The sequence below is a fragment of the Pinus tabuliformis genome, chromosome 8 (assembly GCF_031772625.1).
Source record: "Pinus tabuliformis cultivar Carrire ecotype Pingquan chromosome 8, CPIR1, whole genome shotgun sequence".
NCBI classification, from domain to species: domain Eukaryota; kingdom Viridiplantae; phylum Streptophyta; class Pinopsida; order Pinales; family Pinaceae; genus Pinus; species Pinus tabuliformis.
The window spans coordinates 1114959886-1114987021 of NC_142294.1; the positions used below are offsets into that span (position 1 = coordinate 1114959886).

The following is a 27136-nucleotide window of genomic DNA, read 5'->3' on the forward strand; positions in this document are numbered from 1 at the left end:
GGCATTTAGATCTGGGCGTTTTCTTTGTTTGTTGAGTAGATCTGGACCAGATCTGGTATATATGTGTCTGTTCACTTCAGGGGGGGTCAGATCCGCTGCATGCAACCGGTCACTGTTGTTTTCTGTGCTGGATCCGGTGGGAAAACCAGCCCCTTTTTCCAGGTTTGCATTGTTTACAGGCTTTGTAACAGAAAACCTTGTGCTATTACCTTTCCGTTTGTCCCCAGCTTGGAACTTCCCCGTGCCCATCGTAGTGTCGGCTCCACGGCAGCCCTTGTCCACGGCTTGAGCGTTCCTCTGGACTTGGGCGAAAAAGCAGGGTCTGATGCCCTTTTTGAGCACGGGATCCTGGCGCTGCGATCCATCCGACTCTGAACGAATCGACAACGATGCCTTTGAGCCTAGTACTGTCCTCCTGTATACGATATAGCCTGTCGCAGCGCTGTAGTGGTTTGCCATGGCCGCCATCGAAGCAGAGCGTCTCCGTCCCTTGTTCCAAAAGCAATAAATATTAAACAGGAAAGGATTTATTATTTAGCATTGGATTTATGCTACCGGCAATGTTGAACTAGAAGTTGGAACAGTTATTCAATGGCAGATTGTTCAACGGTCAACCTTGGCAAATGCAGCAATGCTATCAATCTGGCTCACAATTTGAATTTACGCCGGCCCCTCTCCACGCTTGCACAATGCAAACCCTTGTTCTCTCGGTTCTCCACAGCAGCCACAGCGAGCAATGAAAAACGCACAGGCCAAATGGCAAAAACTAAACCGAGTTAATAACCCTTTGTGGCTTTTTATCAGCCAAAAAAAATTCACGCCGATTTTTTTGATCGACTCGCGATTTAATCGGGAGTATTTCGATAAAATCGCGATTTTTTTGTTTATGAAAAAATCGTCAAAAAATAGGCCGATTTAATCCTTTCGCTGAAAAAATCGCATTTTTAGGAATAAATCCCGATTTTTTTGGGACTTTTTCCACACACTGCCAAGAGATTGCTTGTGGCGTGAGGAAAAATCATCACTAGATTTTTGCCAGTATTTTTCTCTGTAGGATTTCCAGTTTTCAACATCCAGTTGTACTCAAAATTTCTCACTGTTGCTTAATAATAAAACGCTCAGCTGTTGCATCAGTTTTCCCAAGGACTTTCGTCCAAAAATAATTGTGTTATTTTTATGTGTGCGCTAGCATTTCTCAGTTTCCAACGCATTATTTTTCCGCAGTATTTTATTTTTGAAGGTTGTAGTGTATTTATTTTGATATTTGCAGTAGCAAATAAATTGTTAATTGATTAACAATTAGGAGAAATAATATCAGTTGCTGCAATAGGATTCCAGTGTTGGAATTTTCACAGGGCCTGATGCAAATCCTGTAGTACTCAAGTAGATCTTTCCTACGAGGTATCGTATGCGTCAAACAGAGATAATATGACCAAGTTATGACCCCGTGAAGTTGGCTGCCCAACTAACCCCAATGTGGCTCACAAAGTCTTGGCATTCCATCTCTTGCGGTTAGGGTTTTGGTTGTTTAGGTATTTTCCCTTGTTGTTCAATAATAAAAAGGCCCTTGAGCCTCATTGTAACACAGTTCAAAAGCATTTAGCTGCCACATCTATTCTCATAGGTAAGATACCATCATCCAAGCTAGTTTGTTTCCATTTCTGTATGTAAGCATATATTAGTTCTTTGATATTAATGAAATGAAGTTTTATTTTCGCTGCATCTTTGTGTTTATGTGTATATCTGTATTTTGTTGCGTTCCTGCATAAGTCCGGATCAATCAGCAACAACATGGATGCAGCATCAGAGTTGCGTAGTGGTTGGTGGGCAGTATGGCCAGACATCATCAGCGTGACAGGAGGTGATACAGAGACAAGGTGTTCTGGTAGGATATGTAGCATTAGAGAGAGAACAGAATCCTCGCTAAGAGGGAGTGTTAGTTTCTGTAGCATTAGATGTGTTCTAGCCATGAAATTTGGTGGAGAGGCTAGAATACATGATATTTTCAAAACCCAGAAATCGTTTCTGAAATTTCCACCTAGAAGTGTCTCAATTAGATTATTAGTCGTTTTTAAAATATTTCCCAAGTCTAAACTTAGGGAATATGGTTAATTAATCAATATTAATTGAGATAAGGTGACAATCATCTAGAAACTCACATGATTCAACTCTAAGACGATCCTAGCCATTGATTAAGTTTTAATCTTGGCCCTTGGTGCTCCAACAGTGGATTATAAGAGGAAGTCGATGGGCACTTGGAGAAGACACTTTTATAGTTCAATTTCCTTCGCAAATCGATTTCCAGAGAGCAGCAACAGTTGGAAGAGAGCCAGAGATTGAAGCAGGGTTAGTGAGGGGCATAGACAATGATGCCGAGGAAGTTTTCTAGATTCCTAGTGAGGCAGCGCAAAGGACTGCATAGCTGCTTCAGAAGCAATTCGATTTTGTTGGAGAGAAATTCATTTTCAGTTCCAGAGGTCGGGCAGAGGGTCCAAAGTGTCGGAGAGGCGATTTCCTCAGCAGAGACCGACACAAGGACTTCATCAGAGGCAATTTAGAGGCTAGACGTCATAGGGTCTACGCAAAGCAGCATAGAGGCTGACACAGAGGGTTCAGAAGGACGAGTTTCTGAAGAGAATTTGTGCCAGGGTTGCTTGTGGAAAAAGGATAATTTCCCTTAAATAGTTTTGGCTAGATTTTCTTGTTGTTTGGATTGCCAATTGGGCATTCATAGATTGTACTCAGATTTCACTACTGCATAATAAAATAAAAGCCTTATTTGCTGCACTGGTTTTCCCAAGTTGGGTTTTTCTGGGGACAGTGGTCCAAAAATAACAGTGTCATTTTTATTGTGTGCGGTAGTATTTTCTCAGTTCCAGTGCTATTATTTTTCCGCAGTTTTATTTGTGAAGGTTGTAGTGTGATTAATTTGATATTTTCCATAACAAATAAATTGTTAAATTAATTAACAATTAGAAGGATTAATTCCAATCACTACAATAGGATTTCAGTTTTGAAATTTTCACAGACGCTTGGACAAACCCTAGAAGCACTCAATGGGTGCTTGACCTCTAAATAAAATGACCTTGAGCATGAAACCCATGCTACAAAAATAACAATAATATTTTTTCTTTCTCTTTACAATATACAAGAATCAAGAGTGCATTTCACATTATTGAAGACCAAACCTAGTTACACATTTCAACAATCATTTCATTTATTTTATTATTATTATCATCATGATTATTATTTATTGATTTATTAATATGGGACATTACATACTCTCCCTCTTCAAGGAACTTTGTTCCGAAGTTAATTTTAATCATTTAATTTATAAGTTATTTATTTATTTCTTCTCGTATACCCTACACTCTCTGTTGAACTAGTATAAGGCCACCCAAGTGACCACAAGAAACATCGAAAATTACAACATAGCACCGAGGAAATCACGAGGAATCTCAAGCCCTCTTTCCCAACTTTTGGAACCAAGCATAAAGCCTCATCAATCTATACCAAAGCCCCAAGGCTCAAACATCATTTGCCCCAAGGCAAGCATCCAGTTTGGTACTCACGTACCCTAGGCATCTCGAAAGGCTGACCCAAACTCCCTCCACAACTCCTACCATGTATACTCCCAGGCATTGAAGTCCCATACCCACTTCTGGACTTTAGCATCCCAACTCTAATATTAGGCACTTGACTACCTCAAGATGGTCTCATAACCCATCGAGAACTATACAAGGCAAAAGAAACACTGACATAAGTAGTGTTGATTGATTTTGTCCCTAGTGTTGATTTTTGGGTAGTATTGGATGTGCTCTAGCTCCAAAATTTTGTGGACGGGCTAGAACACATGAGATCTCCAAGACCCAGAAATCATTTGGTGAAATTTCACGCAAATTGTATTTTATTAAAATAATTAATATTTTTAATGGTGTTTCTGAACCTAAACTTAGGAAAATTAAAATATTAATGGGCATTAATGAAATATGGATGAGAAGCTTCTAAGAGACGAGGATCAAGTCTAATTTAATCTTAGTTGTTGATTAGAGACTTAATCTCGGTCGTTGATTTCTCAACAGGAAAAATATAAATGGAGGCTTGGAGTCAATTGGAGAAGACACACAGAGAGATTGAGGAAATCGATTTTCTGAGGTGAGAAGTTCTTAGGAGGGAAATCGATTGGGGAGATCTTGCAGCTGAGGGGCAGTGATAGTTCAGGAATACAGACAGAGAGGCGGAGAGAAACTTGTGGAGGCAGCGCAGTAGCCGGGAGAGTTGACGCTGGGCTAGATTGGGCCCACGCAGCCTTGACGCAGAGCCAGGAGGACCAACGAGGAAGAGTTGTGTTCCACGCAGAAAGCCAGGGCGCTGCCGGAACAGCCAGAAAGCTGATGCAGTGGGCAGTAGTGTTGACGCAGAGCCTCAGAGAGCTCCACGCAGGCCCACACATTTACTGCAAAGGGGCAACACAGTTGTAGCCGAGGCCAGCCAGATTTGCTACCGGAACAGTTAGATTCTACCGAGTGAAGTGAGGTACAACTCACTCAAGTTCTTCGCCATTGTATTTCTCTGTGACTGTTTTGCCGGGAGGGTGACCAACAATTATATTCAGAACTTCTGGTTAATAATAGAAAACCCTCAGAGTTGTTGCACCGATTTTCTCGCATTGGGTTTTTCCGCGGACGTTTAGTCCAAATATACATGTGTCCTTTGCATGATTATCTCATTTATTTTTCAGTGCTTGATCTGTATAGAAGTGTAGGCTGCAGTTTATTTACATTTATATTTTCTGAATATTTCCGAAATTAACTTGTTAAATGAAGAATACAAGAAGGTAATGTAAATCAGTTTACCGCAGTAGGATTTCTGGTTTAGTAGATTCAGAAATTTTCACACAAGGGCCATAAGGTGTTACAAATTCTCCCTCGTCAACCATTGTCAAGGACTTACAATCTATTATAGAAGTGGAGAATCTACCCAAACAGAATGTAGCAATTCATAACCATATTTGGAGGGATCTACCCAAACCCAATGGAGCTATTCATGGCCCTATTTGGAGAGATTGGGTTCTCTGCATTATGGTAGAATTATTTTTTATTATAATTGCAGGAAGCCATATTTGATCATGCACTAGAGGATTCAGCTAGCCCTTATTTTGAACAAGCAATGGGACTGTTTGCACAATGAATTTTGTTGAGGTGCTAGACTCAGAGTGTATGGCCCTATATATCAAGGTTTATCCTCCAAGTCCAGGTTAGCCAGTCTCATGGATGGGAAATGTCTTCACTGTGGGAAAGCACAAACAATGAAACATGTCTCTAGAAGTGTATGTTTGTAAAAGCGTTGAAAATCAGTTCAGTCCAAATTTTCTGATAAACTATAAGTGTCCATTCATTGGAACATGGTGCTGCTAGGGTATTGCAAATCACTTGCTTTTGGTCACTTTTCTGGTCTTTGTCTTGTCATCCTTGCTTCAGTACTGCATACGATTTGGAAAGTTCAATATAACTGTCTTTGAAAGGTCATCAGGTTCTGTAGCGTTTTTAAACAGAGTGACATTTGACAAGCCTGATGCTCAAACCAGGTTGAAGGGGTTTCTGTTGATTAAGGATGCAAAAAATGCATCTACCTCTGCTTATTCTGACTTTGTTGTAGTATTAACCACAAGGTAATCTGTTTTCAAGTTTTCTGTATCATATAAGAAGTATTTCTTTGAGAAAAACACACACATTTTGATGGAATTGGACAGTCATAATGTATTGAAAATGTTTTTGTTGAATAAAATGCTTAATATATTTTTAAATTCTCTTTCCTCAAGCTCTTCGCTGTTCAAGTTGAGTTTTTTTATTTTTTTTTATTTTTTATTATCCCACGATTTTAATGTGTTTTCTAAGTTTTATCACCTTTGTCTGCACTGTCGTGTATCTGTTTGGTCAGCAATATAGCAAAATGGTTCTTCAGCGTAAGAAGAATAAAAACTGAATTTCAATGTTTAATATACTCAGCAAATGAAGAAAATAATTGTGTTTTCTTGGAAATGGTGAATGATACATGTTTATTGCATATAAAAAACAGAGATGGAGTGTCTAGAAATTCGATGAATTTGCCTCTGACAAAGGATGATCCTGGTGTTAGCATTAGAAAAGACACTCATGGATTTTAGTATACCTCTTTTGTAAATAAACCTCCGACCGCAGTTAATCCAATCAACACATCTGGCCTAACTTTTTTTACCTGTTATATACAAATATAAAGAAGTCAGGAACTTATATTCATGACTGGAAAAGTTGTAATAACTGAAATAAACTTTTCACACATATTTTCATATCCATCTCATTTCTCATTCCCATATAAAACAAATACCTAGCATAAGCTTGCCTTACCACTTAAATCAATCCAAATTCAAAATGCAACACTGCTTTGCAATAAACTTCACAAGTCCATATTCCTTTAGTAAAGTATCACCTACAAACACAAGTCAACATACATTTGACTAGGCACTGTCCATGTTCAACCTAAATGCACTTCAATATCTTCTGTGCTCATGTCAGAGCCAATAATATTCCAAGTCCACATTCTGACTATGAAGCTGCATAGTTATAGAATTAGACATGTGAGTTATTAGTGACTGCCTGAAGTCGGTGGATGCAAAGCTTTCCCTCTCTTATTAGTCCGATATGTAAGGAATTTGCAAGTCAAATAGTCATTTTATTCCCACAGTTATATTTCCTTGCTTAACAAGGGCTATCTTTACACTTGATGGCATGCATTTCTCCTCTTGTGAGAAGCAAAAAGTGTTAAAACGTGTTGCAAAGGGGCAATCATTATTGGAGTCTGCCAATTTGGAATTTTCTCCTATGAACGTAAAGGCTGGAACTAATGGTGCAATGGTTGGGTTGCGGTATAATTGTTAATCCTTCAAATATTTTTAATTTTGTTTAGTCATTTACTCTCCATTTGAAATTACCTGCAGTTTGAATATGGTGGTCAGGTAATTTTGGTGAGGAACAATCTCTAAGAAACAGCTTGCAATAAATAAAAGCAGTTTAGACTAGCAACAGAATCGGGGATCAGTTCAACAAATTTCAGCCCTTTTTCCCCTTAAATCAGAACTATTATCTAATTCTTTTTGCTTGTTACCCTCATTTTGCATGAGGCCCACACTACTGAATTTTTCCACTGTTCTTGTTATTTTTATCACAATGGCAGGTTTACATGTTGATGTTTGGATGACTAGGGGATGTGATTGCATTTGGTGAGATTACTGGTGATGTAGTCATGGATGGCTTGATGTTGATGCTTTGGTTGTCTTGTTTATTGCTTTCCTTTCATGCTAGTAGATTTGATTGTGGAGCCCCTATGATCATTGGATGGTTGATGATACAGGTTAACGTTTGACTCCTTTGATGGAATGCCTTAACACTTTTAGGCTCAGCTAACATTGTATTGGCATCTTCATTTGAATGGCTTCATAATTGCACAGAACACTTGGAATCCTCCCCTTGTTATCACTCGATTTTACATTCATTTGGGTTGACTTGACATGGTCTGAGCATGATTGAAACCTTGGTACAAGAACGCCCTAACTTTCATGGGTTTATTTTGCATTAATACACCAGCCTAGATCCATCTAACTCCGGATCTATCATGTGCCGAGAGGGATCAAATCCGTCGAGGTGCAAACCTTTCCTCAAATTCTACACTCCAAAAAAAGGTTTGCATCTCGAGGGATTTGATCCCTTTCGGCGCATGATAGATCCAGAGTTAGATGGATCTAGGCTGGTTCCAGCGGAGGGCAGCAATGTCATATTTTTAGATTATCATTATTGTGTATATGTTTGAGATAAACTTCATACTTTCAAATTTATATTATGTTTTCTTTGTCTAACATGACCATATAATTTTGTTCTTTAAATTAGTTTATGTTGTTTGCCTTGAATGGTTTGTACGTCTGTGTTTGGATGTTTTGAGTGGTTTGTGTGTGTCTGTGTTTGGATGCTTTGAGTGGTTTGTGTGTTTATGTGTTTGGATTTGGATGGTAATGTTTGTGAATGTTACATTTTTTGTGTTATAATTCTATATATGTATGTAAGTCTATTAGTAATTAGTTGGTGATGAAGAAGCAGGACAATCTTGTCAATAGCTTGTAGGACAATTGATACTACACATCTATTTCATTTAATTTTAGGTATCACATTTTTTGACAACTAATTAATTCTTAATATTGTCCCTCCATGTATTACTAAATATATCTTGAAGAGTAGTTTTAATTTTAAATTTGCTCAGATACCTCAATCTGTTGAGATGATAGATATTATTAATAACTTTAATTATGAAAACTGATGAAATAAAAATTTTGAATGCAAAGTGGCAATGTAATAGTGTTGAATGGCAAAATAATGTGAATAATAAGAATGTAGTCAATTAAAAATAGTCTTCATTGTGATCAATCTCAAACTATTTTCTTCTACTATTCTTATTGTCACCCCTGTTAGTTTTGCCATATTTTCATATCGATTATATGAAAAGTGAAGTTGATATCATAAGCCATTCAAATCTTTAACTGGAGCTATTGTAGTAAACATCTTACCTTTTCTCTTTTGCTCTCCAATATTAATAGGTTGAATTATTATAACACAAAAATCAATGCACATTGTCAATATTTTTTTTGTGCTTAAACAAAAGTCAATCACACTGTTAATCCAATCACTTTAAAATTAATGTACCATCATATATCCAGTAACATCAAATAAAAAATCATCATCTACACTAAAATCAATGCATCTAATGCAAGAAATCAAATATGATTAAAAAAAAAATCTACACTGAAATCAATGCATCTAATGCAAGCAATCAAATAGGATTAGAAATCAACAACTACACAGAAATCAATGCATCTAGTGCAAACAATCAAATATAATAAAAAATCAACATCTACAATGAAATCAATACATCTAGTGCAAATAATCAAATATAATTAGAAATCAACATCTACACTAAAATCAATGCATCTAGTGCGAGCAATCAAATAGAATTAGAATACATCTACATTAAAATCAATGCATTTAGTGCAAGCAATCAAATATCATTAGAAATCAACATCTACATTGAAATCAGTGCATCTAGTGCAAGCAATCAAATAGGATTATAAGTCACCATCTATAATGAAATCAATGTATCTAATGCAAACAGTCAAATAGGATTATAAATAACCATCTACAATGAAATCGCATCTAGTGCAACCAATCAAATAGAATTAGAAAACATCTACATTGCAATCAATGCATTTAGTGCAAGCAATAAAATAGGATTAGAAATCAACACCTACACTAAAATTAATGCATCTAGTGAAATCAATCAAATATCATTAGAAATCAACATCTACACTGGAATCAATGCATCTAGTGGAAGCAATCAAATAGAATTAGAAATCACCATGTATGCTAAAACGAATGCATCTAGTGCAAGGAATCTTCTTCCCTATCTCCCCCCTCCATCTATATCTAAATCTTCCTCCATCTCTCCTTCTTTGTCTCTCTATCTCACCCCCAAACATACACACACTATCTCCATCTCTCCCTTGTCACTCCCTTTCTCTCTATATATATATCTTTATTCTTCTCTCCCTCACTCCCCTTCCAACTCCATCATTTTTTCCCTCTCTCTCTCCTCCTCTCTCTTCTCCTTCCTCTCTATCCCTTTCTCTCTGCCCATCTCTCTCTATATTTTCCCTCCAACCCTCTCTCCTTCTTTATCTCCTCCTCTCTTCCCCTCCTTCTTTGTGTCTCCCTCTCACATTCCTCTCTTTCTCTCTCTCTCTTCATTCCTCCTCTCCCCTCTAATTTTGTTTATCTCCTTTAGTGCAAGCAATCAAATATGATTAGAAATCACCATCTACACTAAAATCAATGCATCTAGTGCAAGAAATCTACTACGAGATCAGAGGACGGTTTCACTACTTGTTCAAAGATTCTTGGACCCTCGCCGACTTTTTTAGGTACCCCGATCAGAGATGTTTGGCCCTATATATGTAGGAGGCTCTTAGGTTCCAAGCGCATATTCTTCAGCCTCCCATCAAACCAGACCCCACATAGAGGATCACGACATTTTTCAGGGTACTACCTTCAAACAGGGAAACCAAGAAATCGATTGATACCAGTACGTATCCAGACTCCAGATCAGTGAGGATCCGTGGGACCTCACCCTGCCACACGATATCTCAGAAGCAATTCCGTCTCATATCCATTCCTGGGAGATAGACTAGGTCCTCCAACATTTAGCAGCGTGTGAAACCCCCTAGGATACGATTTAGTGGACAGTCTGCACTTGCCATCGGTTCTTCATCAAGCCAACAGACTTTGTTGAGTTTCTTCAGTGTTATTCATTCAGCCTCAGATGTTATGAGAGATGGGTCTGATCCTCAGACCTATTAGCTCCTAAATCTTCTCTGCTAGGGCCAGATGTTGATTTACTTCATGCATTGTATCTTTTATAGGAGATCGTTTGGTTCTCCTGCTTTGTATATACATAAGTGTGCTCAACAGTCCCTTTGACCTACTTTGTGGTCATTAGTTGGACATAAATATAATTATCTTATCTTTACTTATCTTATCTCCCCCCTCCATCTATATCCATATCTCCCCCCATCTCTCTTTCTTTGTCTCTCTATCTTAGCCCTGTTAGTTTTGGTAGCATCAGAAGTGCTCTAACCTTGAAAATTGGTGGAGAGGCTAAGGCACGTGAGTTCTAAAGAACCCAGAAACCGGTTGGTGAAATTCCACTCGGATTGTATTTTATTAAAATAATTAATATTTTTAATGGAGTTCCTAAGTCTAAACTTAGGGAAATTAAAATATTAATGGATATTAATCAAAATATGGGTGAGAATGATCTAGAAGGTGGATTAAATCATGTTTTAATCTTAGCCATTGATTAGACTTAATCTCGGCCGTTGAAGACTCAATAGGAAAAGTATAAGATGGAGACTTGGGGTTCATTTGGAAACACACAAGGAGAGAACAAATTGATCTGGAGTTCGATTTCTGGGGCTAGGAAGCTGAGAAATTCGAACTATGTGATCATTCAGCAGCAGAGGGGCAAAGAGAATCCGAGAGGACTTTTCGGAGAACACTGACAAAGAGGCGAAGAGAGCTTGTGGAGGCAGCACAGTAGCTGGGAGAGCTTATGCTGGGCCAGTCTCGGCCCACACAACCTTGAAGTAGAGCTAGAATGGCCAAGGCAGAGGAGAAAGTTGCCTGTCGCAAAGAAGCCCGAATTACCAGGAACTGTTGGAACATCCGGGCTAGTTGAGATAAAGGGCAGAAGGTGTGACGCAGAGCCTGAAAGGCTGACGCAGGGAGTACACAAGGCCAACGTAGAAGTAGCCGGGGTTAGCCAATCTTGTTGCCTGATTAGCTGAAATTCTGTCAGGTGAAGTGAGGTAAAACTCACTCAGATTTTCCGCCAGTATTTTCACTGTAAAGGAATGCTAGATGAGCAGCCTAGATTTGTATTCAAATATTTCTCCTGCATAATAATAAATCCTCAGAGTTGTTGCACCGGTTTTCCCACATTGGGTTTTTCCGGGGCCTATTGTGTCCAAAAATAAGTGTGTCCTAGGTATCTTGTTCATTTCTTTGTTTTCTGTTTCATGAGATCAAATATTTAATTAGTGTATATTGCAGAAGTAATTTGTTTAAGTATTCAAAAGAATACCTTGATGAATGTAATTTAAAAATCAAGTAGGTGAAGTAGATTCAGATTTGTTGCAGTAGGGGTTCCTTCAGTATAAGAATTTTCACATGGTATCAAAGCATTGATTTTGAAACACAACGAGCAGATCCAGTCCTGAGTAGTAAGGCCGAAAGATGCACTTGGCAGCAATTCGAATCCCCTTGAAGGGATTGCGCAATCCTTGCCAGGAAGCAGATCCGCAGAAATCTCTCCCTGAGTGAGACGACAAAGAGGTATGATTTCCAGTTCGTGAGTTTGCAGAGGCAGAGGAAGTGATGCAGAGCCTCAGCGAAGTGCTTGAAGGGCACAGTTTTTGCCAGGGCAAAAATCCACTGGAAAAGAACGAAGACACGTAGAAGGGGAATTTTCTCTTCAGAGAACGTTTTGCCAAAAGGTTTGCTAAGCAGTGACTAGAGCAGTCAATTCAACAATTGGGTGAGATGGCATCGCATGGGCTCAGATATCAGGACATGTTGGACGGAGCCTCCAACTATGTCATATGGAAGACCAAAATCTTAGTTGTTCTAGAGGAATATGATCTTGAGGCCAAGGTCAAAAGTGTTGTAGTTGTTCTTGCTGACAACGATCAAAAGAAGAAGTACAAAGCCGAGCAGGGGAAGGCAAAGAGGCTCATTCTCAATGGAGTTCGAGATCATGTGGTCTCACACTTGGAGGGCAAGGATACAGACCGGGCGATGTGGGAAGCCTTGTCTTCTCTGTATGAAGGCTCTTCCGAACAACGAAAGACGTATTTAGAGTAGAAGTTGCAGCGGACCTTCATGCAGAAAAGATAAGGGGTGAACCTCTATATTCAACGTCTTCAGGACACTAGAGACCAACTTGCTGCAGTGGGGTCCACTCCTCAGCCAACTACGATGGTGAGGATGTGAAAATTTCTGAATCTACACATCAAAAATCCTACTGCAATCACTGGTTTATAATCTCCTACTTGTTTTTACATTTAACAAGTTATTTAATTATTTAAACACTAATGAAAAACACTATTGCAGACTACACTAACATACAGATCATAAACTGAAACAATATGAGACAAACACACAAAGGACACCATTATTTTTGGACCAACATCCTTGGAAAAACCCAATGCAGAAAATCGGTGCAACATATAGAGGGTTTGTATTATTAATCAAGCAGAATTTGAGTACAACAGGTTGCCTCTCACACTGGCTAACCTTCAGAGAAATATCGGCAGCAAGAAATACATATGAGGGTTTACCTCGTTCTCTAAGTCACAATTGATCCACTGAATGGCTAACTCCGGCAAGCACTGCAAAAATCCCAACATAATTTGCTCTGTGTGGACCAGCATCTTGCCTCTGGGAGACTGCGTCACTTCTCTGCTAGATCAATTTTCTCTCAGTAGCTTCGACTTCATCCCTCCCGGCTCAGAACATTGAACTCCCAGCAAAATCGCGAACTTCAAATGATTATCTCACACTGCCACTGCAAGAACCCTCTTGGCCTGCGCCAGCTCTGCGTGAGCCCCTTCCTGGGCTACATAGGCCTCTGTGGTGCCTATTTGATGCTACTGTTGCCTCACTGCCTGGTACCTGTTGGCTCAGAACTTCCTTCCGATCCAACTCTCTACTACTGCCCCTCTCACTACAACTCAGATCACGTATTCGATTTTCTCAGCAAACCTCGCCCCAGAAAAATTGAATTGACTGATCACTTGGTGTGTCTCCAACTGACCCTCGAGCCTCCTCTTATACTTTTCCTGTTGATAAATCAACGGTTGAGATTAAGTCCCTAATCAATGACTAAGATTAAAACAGACTTGATCCCCATTACTTAGAAGTTTCTCAACCATATTCTTATGAATACCCATTAATATTTTTATTTTCCTAAATTTAGACTTAGGAACCCATTAAAAATATTAATTATTTTAATAACTCCTCATTCGGGTGGAATTTCTCCAAACAATTTCTGGGTTTTAGAGATCTCATGTATTCTAGCCCCTCCTCAAAATTCGGGAGCTAGAGCACATCCAATGCTACCCAAAATCAACATAGGATAGCCTTGAATGGAGTCTCGAATGAATGGCAAGTTTTCGTCCAAACCATATTGGGCAGGATAAAACTACCTTCGTGGGAGGAGATGTGGGCGGCTCTTCAACAGGAGGAATTAAGGAGGGACCTAGTGAAGGTCAACCTCAATGGAAACAGTGGGAGTGGCACGAAGACCGAGGAGGAGGAAAATGCAACTCTAGCACTGAAGGGACGACAAAAACATAAGCGAAAGAAGGACATTTCGAAGGTGAAATGTTTCAGATGTGGCTAGATGGGTCACTTTGCATCTCAGTGTCGTTCAAAGAAAAAGGATAAGAACGAGAAGCATGATCCAAAGGTTGCAGCCGCGAAGATAGATGAGGAAGAGTATGCCATCAGTGCCCATGCATCTCCAAGAGGGAGATGGGGCGATATTGAGTTGTAGTTGGGAGGACTACATGTGGGCAGGATCCTTGAGGAGTCCACCTCTTGGATCAATTCCTTGCTTCGAGAGCCCGAGATTCAGCAGTAGCGAGATGGACTTAATGTCAAATGATGTAGTGGAGTGTTTGGAGGATGGATCTAGTAGCTTAAGACCAAAGACTGATCAACGCAGAGCAAGGTTGGTAGCAGTGCAGTTGGCACAGTGCAGAAGTCAGCAGTGACGCAAAAGATTCAGAGGGTCAACAATAGTCAGATTCCAACATTCATTGTATTATGTTGAACACAGGTAAGTTCAGCTAATTTTGAACGTTTTTCAATTGCTTCTCTCAGCAACTGAGTTACAGTACAGATGTAGTGTTAGCAGTAGCAGTGCTAGCAGATGCAGTGTTTGAGAGGGAGTTGTAGTACTGATGCAGCAGTGGCAGTGGCAGTGTCATGGGCAACAGTACAATAGCAGCAACAACATAGTGTTGATGGAAGCAGGAAGCAGCATGCAACTGGACAGTGTTGCTAGAGCACTTTCCTCGCTAAGAGGGAGTGTTAGTTTTTGGTCGCATCGGAAGTGCTCTAGCCTTGAAAATTGGTGGAGAGGCTAAGGCACATGAATTCTAAAGAACCCATAAACCGTTTGGTGAAATTTCACCTGGATTGTATTTTATTAAAATAATTAATATTTTTAATGGAGTTCTTAAGTCTAAACTTAGGGAAATTAAAATATTAATGTGTATTAATCAAAATATGGGTGAGAATGATCTAGAAGACAGATTAATTCATGTTTTGATCTTAGTCGTTGATTAGAGACTTAATCTCAACCGTTGAAAACTCAACAGAAAAAAGTATAAAATGGAGGCTTGGAGTTCAATTGGAAATACACATGGAGAGAATGAATTGATCTGGAGTTCGATTTCTGGGGCTAGGAAGCTAAAAAATTCGAATTAAATGATCATTCAGCAATAGAGGGATAGAGAGAATTCGGGAGGACTTTCCAGAGAATACTGATAGAGAGGTGGAGAGAGCTTGTGGAGGCAATGCAGTTGCCGGGAAAGCTGACGCTGGGCCAGTCTGGGCCCTCGCAGCCTTGACGTAAAGCGAGAAGGGCCAGCGCAGAGGAGAAAGTTGCCTGTCACGCAGAAGATGAAATTGTCGGAACATTCGAAATAGCTGAGGTAGAGGGCAAAAGAGGTGACGTTAAGCCTAAAAGGGTGATGCAGGGCCAACACAAAAGTAGTCGGGGTTAGCCAGTCTTGTTGTCAGATCAACCGAAATTCTGCCGAGTGTAGTGAGGTAAAACTCACTCAGATTTTCCGCCAGTATTTTTCACTGTAAAGGATTGCTAGATGAGCATCCTAGATTTGTATTCAGATATTTCTCTTGCATAATAATAAACCCTCAGAGACGCTGCACCAGTTTTCCTGCATTGTGTGTTTCCGTGGACTAGTGTGTCCAAAAATAAGTGTGTCCTATGTATCTTGTTCTTTGCTCTGTTTTATGTTTCATCAGATCAAATATTTAATTAGTGTAGGTTGCAGAAGTAATTTGTTTCATTATTTATAAGAATAACTTGATAAATGTAATTTAAAAATCAAGTAGGTGAAATAGATTCAAATTTACTGCAGTAGGGGTTCCTTCAGTGTAGGAATTTTCACATAGTGTCAAAGCATTGGTTTTGAAACAGGAAGAGCAGATCCAGTACTGAGCAATAAGGCCGAAAGATGCACTTGGCAGCAATTCGAATCCCCTTGAAGGGATTGCGCAATCCTTGCCGGGAAGCAGATCTGCAGAAATCTCTCTCTAAGTGAGATGACAGAGAGGTACGATTTCCAGTTCGTGAGTTTGCAGACGAAAGAGGGAGTGACGTAGAGCCTCAACGTAGTGCTTGAAGGGCACAGTTTCTGCCGGGGCAGAAATCCGTTGGAAAAGAACAAAGACACGTAGAAGGGGAATTTTCTCCTCAAAGAACGTTTTGCCAAAACGTTCGAATTTCTCACTTGCTGAGCAACTGAGCACTGCTAAGAAGTGACTAGAGGAGTCAGTTCGACAATTGGGTGACATGGCATTGCATGGGCTCAGAGATCAAGTCATGTTGAACAGAGCCTCCAACTATGTCATATGGAAGACCAAAATCTTAGTTGTTCTAGAGGAATATGATCTCGAGGCCTACGTCAAAAGTTTTGTAACTATTCTTGCTGACAACGATCAAAAGAAGAAGTACAAGGCCGAGCAGGGGAAGGCAAAGAGGCTCATTCTCAATGGAGTTCGAGATCATGTGGTCTCACACTTGAAGGGCAAGGATACAACCAAGGAGATGTGGGAAGCCTTTTCTTCTCTGTATGAAGGCTCTTCCGAACAACAGAAGATGTATTTAGAGCAAAAGTTGCAGCGGACCTTGATGCAGAAAGGAGAAGGGGTCAACCTCTATCTTCAACGTCTTCAAGACACTAGAGACTAGATTGTTGCAGTGGGGTCCACTCCTCAACCAAACGTGATGGTGAGGATGTGAAAATTTATGAATCTACACATCAGAAATCCTACTGCAATCACTGGTTTATCATCTCCTACTTGTTTTTACATTCAACAAGTTATTTAATTATTTAAACACTGATGAAAAACACTACTGCAGACTACACTGGCATATAGATCATAAACTGAAACAATATGAGACAAACACACAAGGGACACCGTTATTTTTGGACCAACGTCCTCGGAAAAGCCCAATGCGGGAATATCAGTGCAACATATAAAGGGTTTGTATTATTAAGCAAGCAAAATCTGAGTACAATAGGTTGCCTCTCACACAGGCTAACCTTTCAGAGAAATATCAGCAACAAGAAATACATAGGAGGGTTTACCTTGCTCTCTAAGTCACAATTGATCCACTGAATGGCTGACTCCGACAAGCACTACAAAAATCTCATCACAATCTGCTCTATGTGGGTTAGCGTCTTTCCTCTGGGAGATTGCGTCACTTCTCTGTTGGATCGATTTTCTCTCAGTAGCTTCGACTTCAATCCTCTTGGCTTAAAACATCGAACTCCCAACAAAATCTCAAACTTCCGACGATTATCTCGCACTGCCAATGCAAGAACCCTCTTGGCCTGCGTGAGCCCCTTCGTGGGTTGTGTATAGACCTCTGTGCTGCCTCTCTGCCTGGTACTCGTTGGCTTGGAACTCCCTTCCGATCCAACTCTCTGCTACTGCCCCTCTCACTGCAACTCAGATCACCAATTCGATTTTTCCAACAAACCTTGCCCCAGAAAAATCAAATTCACTGATCACTTGGTGTGTCTCCAACTGACTCTCAAGCCTCCTCTTATACCTTTCCTGTTGATGAATCAACAACCAAGATTAAGTCCCTAATCAACGATTAAAATTAAAACAGACTTGATCCTTGTCACTTAGAAGTTTCTCACCCATATTCTTATTAATACCCATTAATATTTTATTTTCCTAGGTTTAGACTTAGGAACCCATTAAAAATATTAATTATTTTAATAACTCCTCATCCGGATGGAATTTCTCCAAACAATTTTCGGGTTCTGGAGATCTCATGTATTCTAGCCCCTCCTCAAAATTTTGGAGCTTGAGCACATTCGATGCTACCCAAAATCAACAGAGGATAGCCCTAAATGGAGTCTCAGATGAATGGCAAGTTTTCGTCCAAAGCATATTGGGTAGGAAAAAACTACCTTCATGGGAGGAGATGTGGGCGGCTCTTCAACAAGAGGAGTTAAGGAGGGACCTAGTGAAGGTCAACCTCAATGGAAACAGTGGGAGTGGCACGAAGACCAAGGAGGAGGAGGAAAATGCAGCACTAGCATTGAAGGTACAACAAAAACAGAAGCGGAAGAAGGACATTTCGAAGGTGAAATGTTTCAGATGTGGCGAGATGGGTCACTTTGCATCTTAGTGTCCATTGAAGCAAAAGGATAAGGACGAGAAGCATGATCCAAACGTTATAGCTGTGAAGATAGATGAGGAAGAGTATGCCATGAGTGCCCACGCATCTCTAGGGGGGAGATGGGGCGATATTGAGTTGTAATCGGGAGGACTACATGTGGGCAGGATCCTTGAGGAGTCCACCTCTTTGATCAATTCCTTGTTATGGGAGCCCAAGATTCAGCAGTAGCAAGATGGACTTAGTGTCAGATGATGCAGTGGAGTGTTTGGAGGACAAATGTAGTAGCTTAGGACTAAAGATTGATCAACGCAGAGCAAGGTTGGTAGCAGTGCAGAAGTCAACAGTAGCGCAGAGGATTCAGAGGGTCAGCAGCAGTCAGATTCCAACATTCATTGTATTATGTTGAACACAATTAAGTTCAGATAATTTTGGATGTTTTTCAGTTGCTTCTCTCAGCAATTGAGTTGCAGTACAGATGCAGTGTTAGCAGTGGCAGTGCTAGCAGATGCAGCAGTGTCAGTGGCAATGTCATGGGTAGCAATACAATAGCAGCGACAACAGAGTGTTGGTGTTAGCAGCAAGCAGCATGCAGGTGGACATTGTTGCTATATAACTTTCCTCGCTAAGAGGGAGTGTTAGTTTTTGGTAGCGTCAGAAGTTCTCTATCCTTGAAAATTGGTAGAGAGACTAAGGCACATGAGTTCTAAAAAACCCAGAAACCGTTTGGTGAAATTCCACCCAGATTGTATTTTATTAAAATAATTAATATTTTTAATGGAGTTCCTAAGTCCAAACTTAGGGAAATTAAAATATTAATGTGTATATCAAAATATGGGTGAGAATGATCTAGAAGGCGGATCAAGTCATGTTTTAATTTTAGCCGTTGATTAAAGACTTAATCTCGGCCATTGAAGACTCAACAGAAAACATGACATTGTTATGACATTGTTATTGTGATGTTTTTATACAATCATATTTTTTTACACCATGTATAGTTTTATTTTATGTGTTTTTTTGTGAAGATTGCTAGAATTTCTAAATCTTATTAAAATAATTATAAAAAATATTAGTTTTTAATATTAGTATAATTTATATTATTTATTTTACACCATATATAATTTTCACTTATGAAACAAACGTGTAAAATCTCTTGTGCGAAGATGGGTAAAATGTCTCAATATTATTAAAACCATATTAAAATAATTATATAAAATTACAATTAAAAATATATTAATTTCTAAAATTTATATAATTTATACTATTATTTTTAATTTTATTATAAAAATTATAATTAAATAAAAATTGAATTATATAAAAAAAAACTATAAATTTTTTTGTTTTAATTATAAAATTTTCACTCTTTTTAAATTAAAATGAGTAATTTTTTTAAAAATATATAACTTTGAAAAGGTACAACTATTTCTTAAATATAGCGAAAAAGCAACTCAATATGTTACGAAGACTTGAACCCAAATAATTATTAATTGAATCATTTAAACTAAAAATTTTAAAATAAAATTCTAATTATAATGAAATAAATAAATCAATTTTAATTTTGATATTTATTAATTAAATCATTTAAACTTAAATTTTTAAAATAAAATTCTAATTATAATAAATAAACAAATTAATTTTAATTTTAATATTTTTTATTTACTAATTAAGTGAAACTAAAAAAATAAAATATATTTTTATATTGATATTTCCAATTAAATTAATTATATCACTTAATAAACAACGAAAAATTAACAATTGCATTTCTTTAATCACAAGGAGATGTGTGTTTCATTCAATTATTAATATAAAATATATATGTGGCATTCAAAAAATATTAATACGAGTAACTTGAACCCATACATTTGAGAACACAAAATGTGTGCCGTACCACTCAAGTTAAGTTCCTTGGACTTTCAATATGCAAATATTGATGTGTATTTAGAAATATGTTAATAATAGAAAACATATTTTGATATGAAAATTGTGGTCACTATATTAGTTATATAAATTAAATGGTTGGTAAAGACCAATAAAAGCACTTATCTCATAATATATCTCACATTGCAAGATTTAAAAAAACTATATACATAAAAATTGATTAAATTATAACTATATTTTAATTAATAATAATAATAACAATAATAATAATAATAATAATAATAATTATTATTATTATTATTATTATTATTATTAAAAGAATTAATAAATGAGTTAAACATATATAGTCAAAAAACGTGTAATAATATTCTCTACTATAGAGATTCACTAGGACTTTACCACAAATATCACCGATAAAGTTTCCTACTAGAGTAGAAAATCAAACACCAACACACATGTGATTAATAACAAGAGAGGAACCTTTGTTCCCACAAACAAAGGCATCAACATGATAGAGTCTCCATATGGTTATTTCTAGATTAATATTTATAAGTGGTATGAACTTAGTGGAAGCATCTCAAGGTGAAGCAAGAAGATGGCAACTAAGGTTTTGGAGAAAAAGTTGAGGTTGAAGCCTATCCCTCTTTTTTCTTAGAAATAGAACACCATGGTTCAAGGTTTGATTCTTTTCCTAACAATGTGCACTTAGCTACTATTCCCTTTGAATAATTGCTTCATCAATAAATATGATATTGAATATTCAAATCCAGGTTTAAGGTTCGATTCTTTTCCTAACAATGTGCACTTAGCTATTATTCCCTTTGAATAATTGCTTCATCAATAAATATGATATTGAATATTCAAATCCCATGCAATAGTAGTCGTTTACCTAGTAGTTGAGATGAAACAAACTAGGAGTGAGACTACATGCCTACTTGCTTTCTTAGTATTCTCTACCCTCCAATGGAAAAAACATGGTATCTTACTTAAAGACAAAATGGAGGGAAATAAATTTGACGTTGACATATTCATTAGATCTCTACAGGCACATGCCTTGGTTTCAATTTTCTTCACAATATTCTCTCTTTATTCATGTTGCTCTTTTCTTTCATTCTTGAAATAATGTCATGCAAAAGTAGAATCATGTACAAAAAGTGTGCCTTGACATATATTGAAATTCTCCACCATTGGAAAATATTTTTACTAAACCCTCACAAATATTTTTGGATGTATATATATTTGTGTGAGGATCATTGAAATATAATTTTTGGGAGAGCCCACTCTGCAACATATGATTTAGCTCTTAAAGGTTATAGTTTTCCTTCTATGTATGTTGCAGTATGGGTTACTAAAACAAATCCTCATTGCCAAATGTTGAAATATGAGAAATCAATATGGTTAGATCAATGAGAATCATCATGGCTAACAAGCAAGTGATATTTGATAAATGATATAACTTATGTGTTGTTCTAATAGATGAGATATAGTTTCATAGTTAATGAACAATTTTATATTACTTTTAATTGAAATATACTTATGTAACATCAAATGATATTTGTTTATGAGATTATATGATGCTCTCTAAACTCATCTATGGATGCTATACTATTACTATTTGTTATTTTTTATATTATGTTTACTCTCCATAACATTTATTCTCATGTTATCTTCATACTTATATAATCCAAATAGAAGACACCATAAACCATTTAATTGTTCATGTCTTGAATATTCTAAATTGAATTTTGTGGATATATTTATTACAATGAGAAATCATATGAAGGATGTTTTGTGCATCAATAGGCACCTCAAGTGGAAGGTTTTTCTTCATTCTTTTATGGGTGAATTTGTAATATATTTAGTCGATGGAACTCAAATCCCGAGAACTTGTCATTCAGAATCAATGACTCTAATGCAACTTGTTTGAGTGATGATTTTTTCGTGCACTTTGGACTATGAAGCTCATTTGAATTAGCTGTTTCCAACCTCTAATTGAATTTTAATGGAGACCCATGAAAATTTGATGATAGATAGTGACCCTCTATTTTCCTCCTACCCCAAAAATCCTTGAAAGATTCCTTTTATATATCATCAATGTTTTATTCTTGAAATATTCATTATAAACATTATTAGGATTGTCCTAATGGTGAAAGGACATATTAGAACCCACCACATTACATCATTCCATTGTATGTGCATTCATGTTGACCTCCATTAAAAGAATTTTTAAATTATTCGTTTTGTCAAAAAGACACATCCTCCAATCATTGAAAAACGTAACCACCCTAATTCACTTCGGTGTTTCCTTCCACCACTTTGGGGGTATGCTAGTTTACATGGTAGAATGGATTTGTAGTTGCCTTGGTGAATTGGTTAAAGTAAAGTTATGGAACTGATAGTTGTAGGAATAGTAGCTGTTTGAATTTTGTGAATGGTTGTTGAGATGGGCTTAAGGTTTGATCAATTTGAGGGTTGATACATGGTAAATAAATTCACATAAATGAATTTGGCAAAGGACTAGTTGGGACCCCTGTTTGACCCCTTCAATTTGCCCAGAAAATTCTATAAATTTAGGAGTGTGATCCTTGTCCAAAACCCAGAAAAACCCAGAAAGGGTGACCCCTGTTTGACCCCTTCGATCTACCCAGAAAATTCTATAAATTTAGGAGTGTGATCCTTGCCCAAAACCCAGAAAAACCCAGAAAGAGTTTCCCTTGGTTCCAACCTTCAAAAATTGACCCTTCACAACTTGGCCCTCCTCCAATTTCGAATTCTGTTGCTGTGACTAATCCTGTCAATCTCTGCTCTCCCAACTCCAAAAATCCTCCTCAAATGGCCCTCCAAGTGATCTCCTACTTCTCCCGGCCAGCTCCAGCTCTACAATTCCTTCCTCCAACTCCCACGTGAGCCTAGTGATGGCTCTCTGCGCAGGCCCAGGTAACTGTAAATCGGACTGTTGGGATGCTGGCTCTGCTGGCTCCAAACTCGCAAGAAAGGCTGGCCCTTTATTGCTCTCCCAATCCTCTAACTCTCCCGGCAAATGCTTGATAATTGATAGCACCAAACTCCCCTTCTGTATTCTCCAGCTAGCCAGAAATATGCACTACGTGTTGTGGCTGAATGGTAATGCTGTAACATACTCCCGGAACTCCTGAAATACTTATGTAACTGCCTCTCGAGGGCGAGCACGAATGGTCCCCCGAAGTAGAGGTTGAATCTCCTGCTTGAGATATGTGAGAATTCTATCATTGCAACATCTGATTTACTTTGCCTACTTATTTCCAATAAGTTATTAATGAAATTCCTTCAATAAACATTAAAATAAATTCTGCTGCAGATATCACACCATAATTCAGAAACAATTACATGCACAAGAATGAACACATCGACACAGTTATTTTGGACAACAATCCCCGAAAAAACCTAATGTGGGAAAACCGGTGCAACAAAGGAGGATTTTATTATTCAGAAATTCTTTCGTACAACAAGGTGCCAAACTGGGTTACCCAACAAAGAGAAAAATTCTCCAGCAATTCTCCCAGTCCTAGTGTCAGCCTAACTGACCTTTACGTAGCTCCCAAACACTCTATGTCAACCCTTACTTGTCTGCGTCAGCCCTGGGCCTCTCTGTGTCACCCACGCAGGCCCTCTAGTGACTGCGCAATCTCCTGCCGCCTTTGTGTCTGCCTCTACACTGGTCTTCTAGTGCTGATACTGACTCTTTGTTCTGTACTTGTTGCTTCCTGCTTCTCTCCAGACCACTAGTTCGAATTTCTTAGCTAACCCCGCTCCAGAAATTGAACTGACTAGTATCCCTCAGTGTGTTCTCCAACTGACCCTCAAGCCTCTTCTTATACTTTTCCTGTTGGTCCTTCAACGACCGAGATTAAATTTCTAATCAAAGGCTAAGATTTGGTTTGGCTTGATCCATGACTTTTAGAACCTTCTAACTCAGTTTTATATTAATACCCATTAATATTTTATTTTTCCTAAGTTTAGACTTAGGAACTCCATTAAAAATATTATTTATTTTAATATCTCCCAAACCAGTTAGAATTTGCCCAAACCATTTTTGGGTCTTGGAGATCTCATGTGCTTTAGCCTCTCCACCAATTTTCATGGCTAGAGCACATCCAATGCTACCCCAAATCAACACTCCCTCTTAGCGAGGACTGTGCTCTAGTACTACTCCATACTGAGCATTACTTTGATCATACAACATCGGTACCTATGCTGATGCTAAGCCTCCCTGCCCAACATCCTCTGCACTGTTGCATCCTGTACTGTTGCCCATGGCTCTATCACTGCCACTGCTACATCTGTACTGCAGCTCCCTTTGCATCCGTGCTGTTGCTGATCCATCTTCCCAACACTGCAACTCCCTCTGCATCCGTGCTGTTGCTGGTCCTTCTTCCCAACACTGCATCTACACTGCAAACTCCTCATCATGTTGCATCATGCTATTGCTAACTGCTACTGCACTGCAACATCATACCCATTTCTGCTACTGAAATGGATTCTTTATCATCCCCATCTTCTCCCTGAAATAATCAAATTTGGTTCTTCCAAGGGCCTTAGTAAGGATGTCTACCACCTGTTCTCCTGTAGGAGTGTAGCTCAACTGTACAACTCCTCGTTGGACACAGTTTCTGACAAAGTGACACTGGATATCAATATGCTTTGATCGATCATGAAACACTAGATTCTCAGAGAGCTTGATGCAACTCTGATTATCGCACATGATCCTGGTCGCCTCCATTTTTCTTCTGAATAGGTTCACAAGCAGTTTTCTAAGCCATATGGCCTCACACGAAGTTGTGCTCACTGCCATATATTCTGCCTCAGATGAGCTCAGAGCCACGGATTTCTATTTCCTATTGCACCAGGAAGTCATTCCTGATCCAATATTGAAACAGTACCCAAAGGTACTTTTCCGATCCACTAAACTTTCTACCCAATTTGCATCAGTATATCCACTCAATCTGATATCCTTACCCCTGGTGTACAAGAGTCCATAATCGAATGTTCCCTGCAAACACTTGAGAAGATGTTTGGCTGCTGCCCAGTGCGCCCTCTTTGGTTCCACCATCAATTGACTGAGGGTGTTGACAGCGTAGCAAATGTCTAGCCTGGCATTGACCAGATACATCAGGGACCCTATGAGCTACCTATATAAGGTGGGATCAACATCCTTGTCTTCTGATGCATCAATCTTCTTCCAGTTGGTGATCATTGGAGTAGCGATGGGTCTACAGTCCTCCATCCTAAATCTTTTCAGGGTTTCTGTAGCATACCTCCCTTGCCCAACGAAGATCTCTTGCTTCTGCCGCCAAACTTCCAACCCTAGGAAATAATGCATTCATCTCAAATCCTTCATATCGAATTCTATGCCTAGATTCTTCTTACAGTCCCCAATGAGCTTGGATGATCCTATCAGAAAGAGATCATCCACATACAATACTAAGATTAGCGGCTCATTCTCTACAACCAGATAGTAGAGATTTGGATCCGCGTCACTCTTGACAAATCCCATCTTCTGCAAGTAGCCATCAATTCGACCATACCATGCTCTGGGTGCCTGTTTCAGCCCATACATGGCTTTCTCCAACCTGCATACATGAGACTTCCTCTCATGTGTCTCAAAGTCCTCTGGTTGTCCAATGTATACTTCTTCTTCTATTACCCCGTTTAGAAAAGCCGTTTTGACATCCATCTGATGAATCTCCCACGCCATCTGTGCTGCAAGAGATATCACGGTCCTAATAGATGTATACTAGCTACTGGGGCGAAGGTTCCCTCGTAGTCAATTCCTTCCTTTTGAGAATACCCCTTAGCCACACCTGGACTTATATTTCTCAACACTGCTATGCAGCGTATTTGATCTTGTAAATCTATCTCGAACCTACCACTGATCTGTCTTGAGGCCTTGGCACTACCTCCCAGACATCATTCACCATTATGGAGTTGTACTCGTCTACCATTCCATCTAGCCAAACCTGATGTTGAGCTGCCTCTTGGAAACTTGCTCTGATACCATGTGAGAATTATATCACTGCAACCTCTGATTTACTTTGCCTACTTATTTCCAATAAGTTATTTATGAAATTCCTTCAATAAACATTAAAATAAATTCTGCTACAAATATCACACCATAATTCAAAAACAAACACATGCACAGGAATCAACACATCGACACGGTTATTTTGGAAAACGTTCTCCATAAAAACCCAATGTGGGAAAACCGATGCAGCAAGGAAGGATTTTATTATTCATAAATTCTTTCGTACAACAGGGTGCCAAATTGGCTTATCCAATAGAGAGAAAAATTCTCCAACACTTCTCCCAATCCCAACGTCAGCCTGGCTGACCTCTACGTAGCTCCTAGACACTCTACGTCAACCCTGGGCCTCTCTGCGTCACCCATGCAAGCCCTCTAGTGACTGCGCAGTCTCCTGCTACCTCTGCATTTGCCTCTTCTGCCTCTGTGTTGGTCTTCTAGTGCTGATCCTGACTCTCTGTTCCATACTCGCTACCTCCTGCTGCTCTCCAAACCACTAGTTCGAATTTCTCAACTAACCCCGCTCTAGAAATCGAACTGACTGGTCTCCCTCAGTTTGTTCTCCAACTGACCCTCAATCCTCTTCTTATACTTTTCTTCTTGGTCCTTCAATGGCCAAGATTAAATCTCTAATCAACGACTAAGATTAGATTTGGCTTGATCCATGACTTTTGGAACCTTCTAACCCAGTGTTATATCAATACCCATTAATATTTTATTTTTCCTAAGTTTAGACTTAGGAACTCCATTAAAAATATTAATTATTTTAATATCTCCCAAATCGGTTAGAATCTTCCCAAACCATTTATGGGTCTTGGAGATCTCATGTGCTTTAGCCTCTCCACCAATTTTCATCGCTAGAGCACATCCATTGCTACCCCAAATCAACAAGAGATTCATGGCTAAACAACTAGTTGACTCAACTAAACAGTAGAGCCAACAGTCAAGTAATTTTGATTGCAAGGTGTAAGAATGAATCCAAAATGAGAGCTGCTCCCTCCTTATAACTCCTTGGGCCTACCTAGCCTCATGTGGGCCACTCCATCCACCTATTCGAATTTCCCTCCAAGTTATTCGAATGGTCCAATTCGAACTTCCATGTGGGTGGCCCCCACA

The 27136-nt window shown here is 38.7% G+C and overlaps 1 protein-coding gene across 2 annotated transcripts in view; it reads right to left on the reverse strand.

Moving 5' to 3' along the window:
- Nucleotides 1-27136, reverse strand: part of LOC149239248 (NAD-dependent malic enzyme, mitochondrial-like) — a 525613-nt gene that overhangs the window by 88792 nt on the left and 409685 nt on the right. For both annotated transcript variants that reach the window (XM_089373361.1, XM_089373362.1), the window contains exon 12: nucleotides 6172-6237. In XM_089373361.1, coding sequence (XP_089229487.1) covers nucleotides 6172-6237 — 66 coding nt within the window. The remainder of the gene's footprint in view (nucleotides 1-6171; nucleotides 6238-27136) is intronic.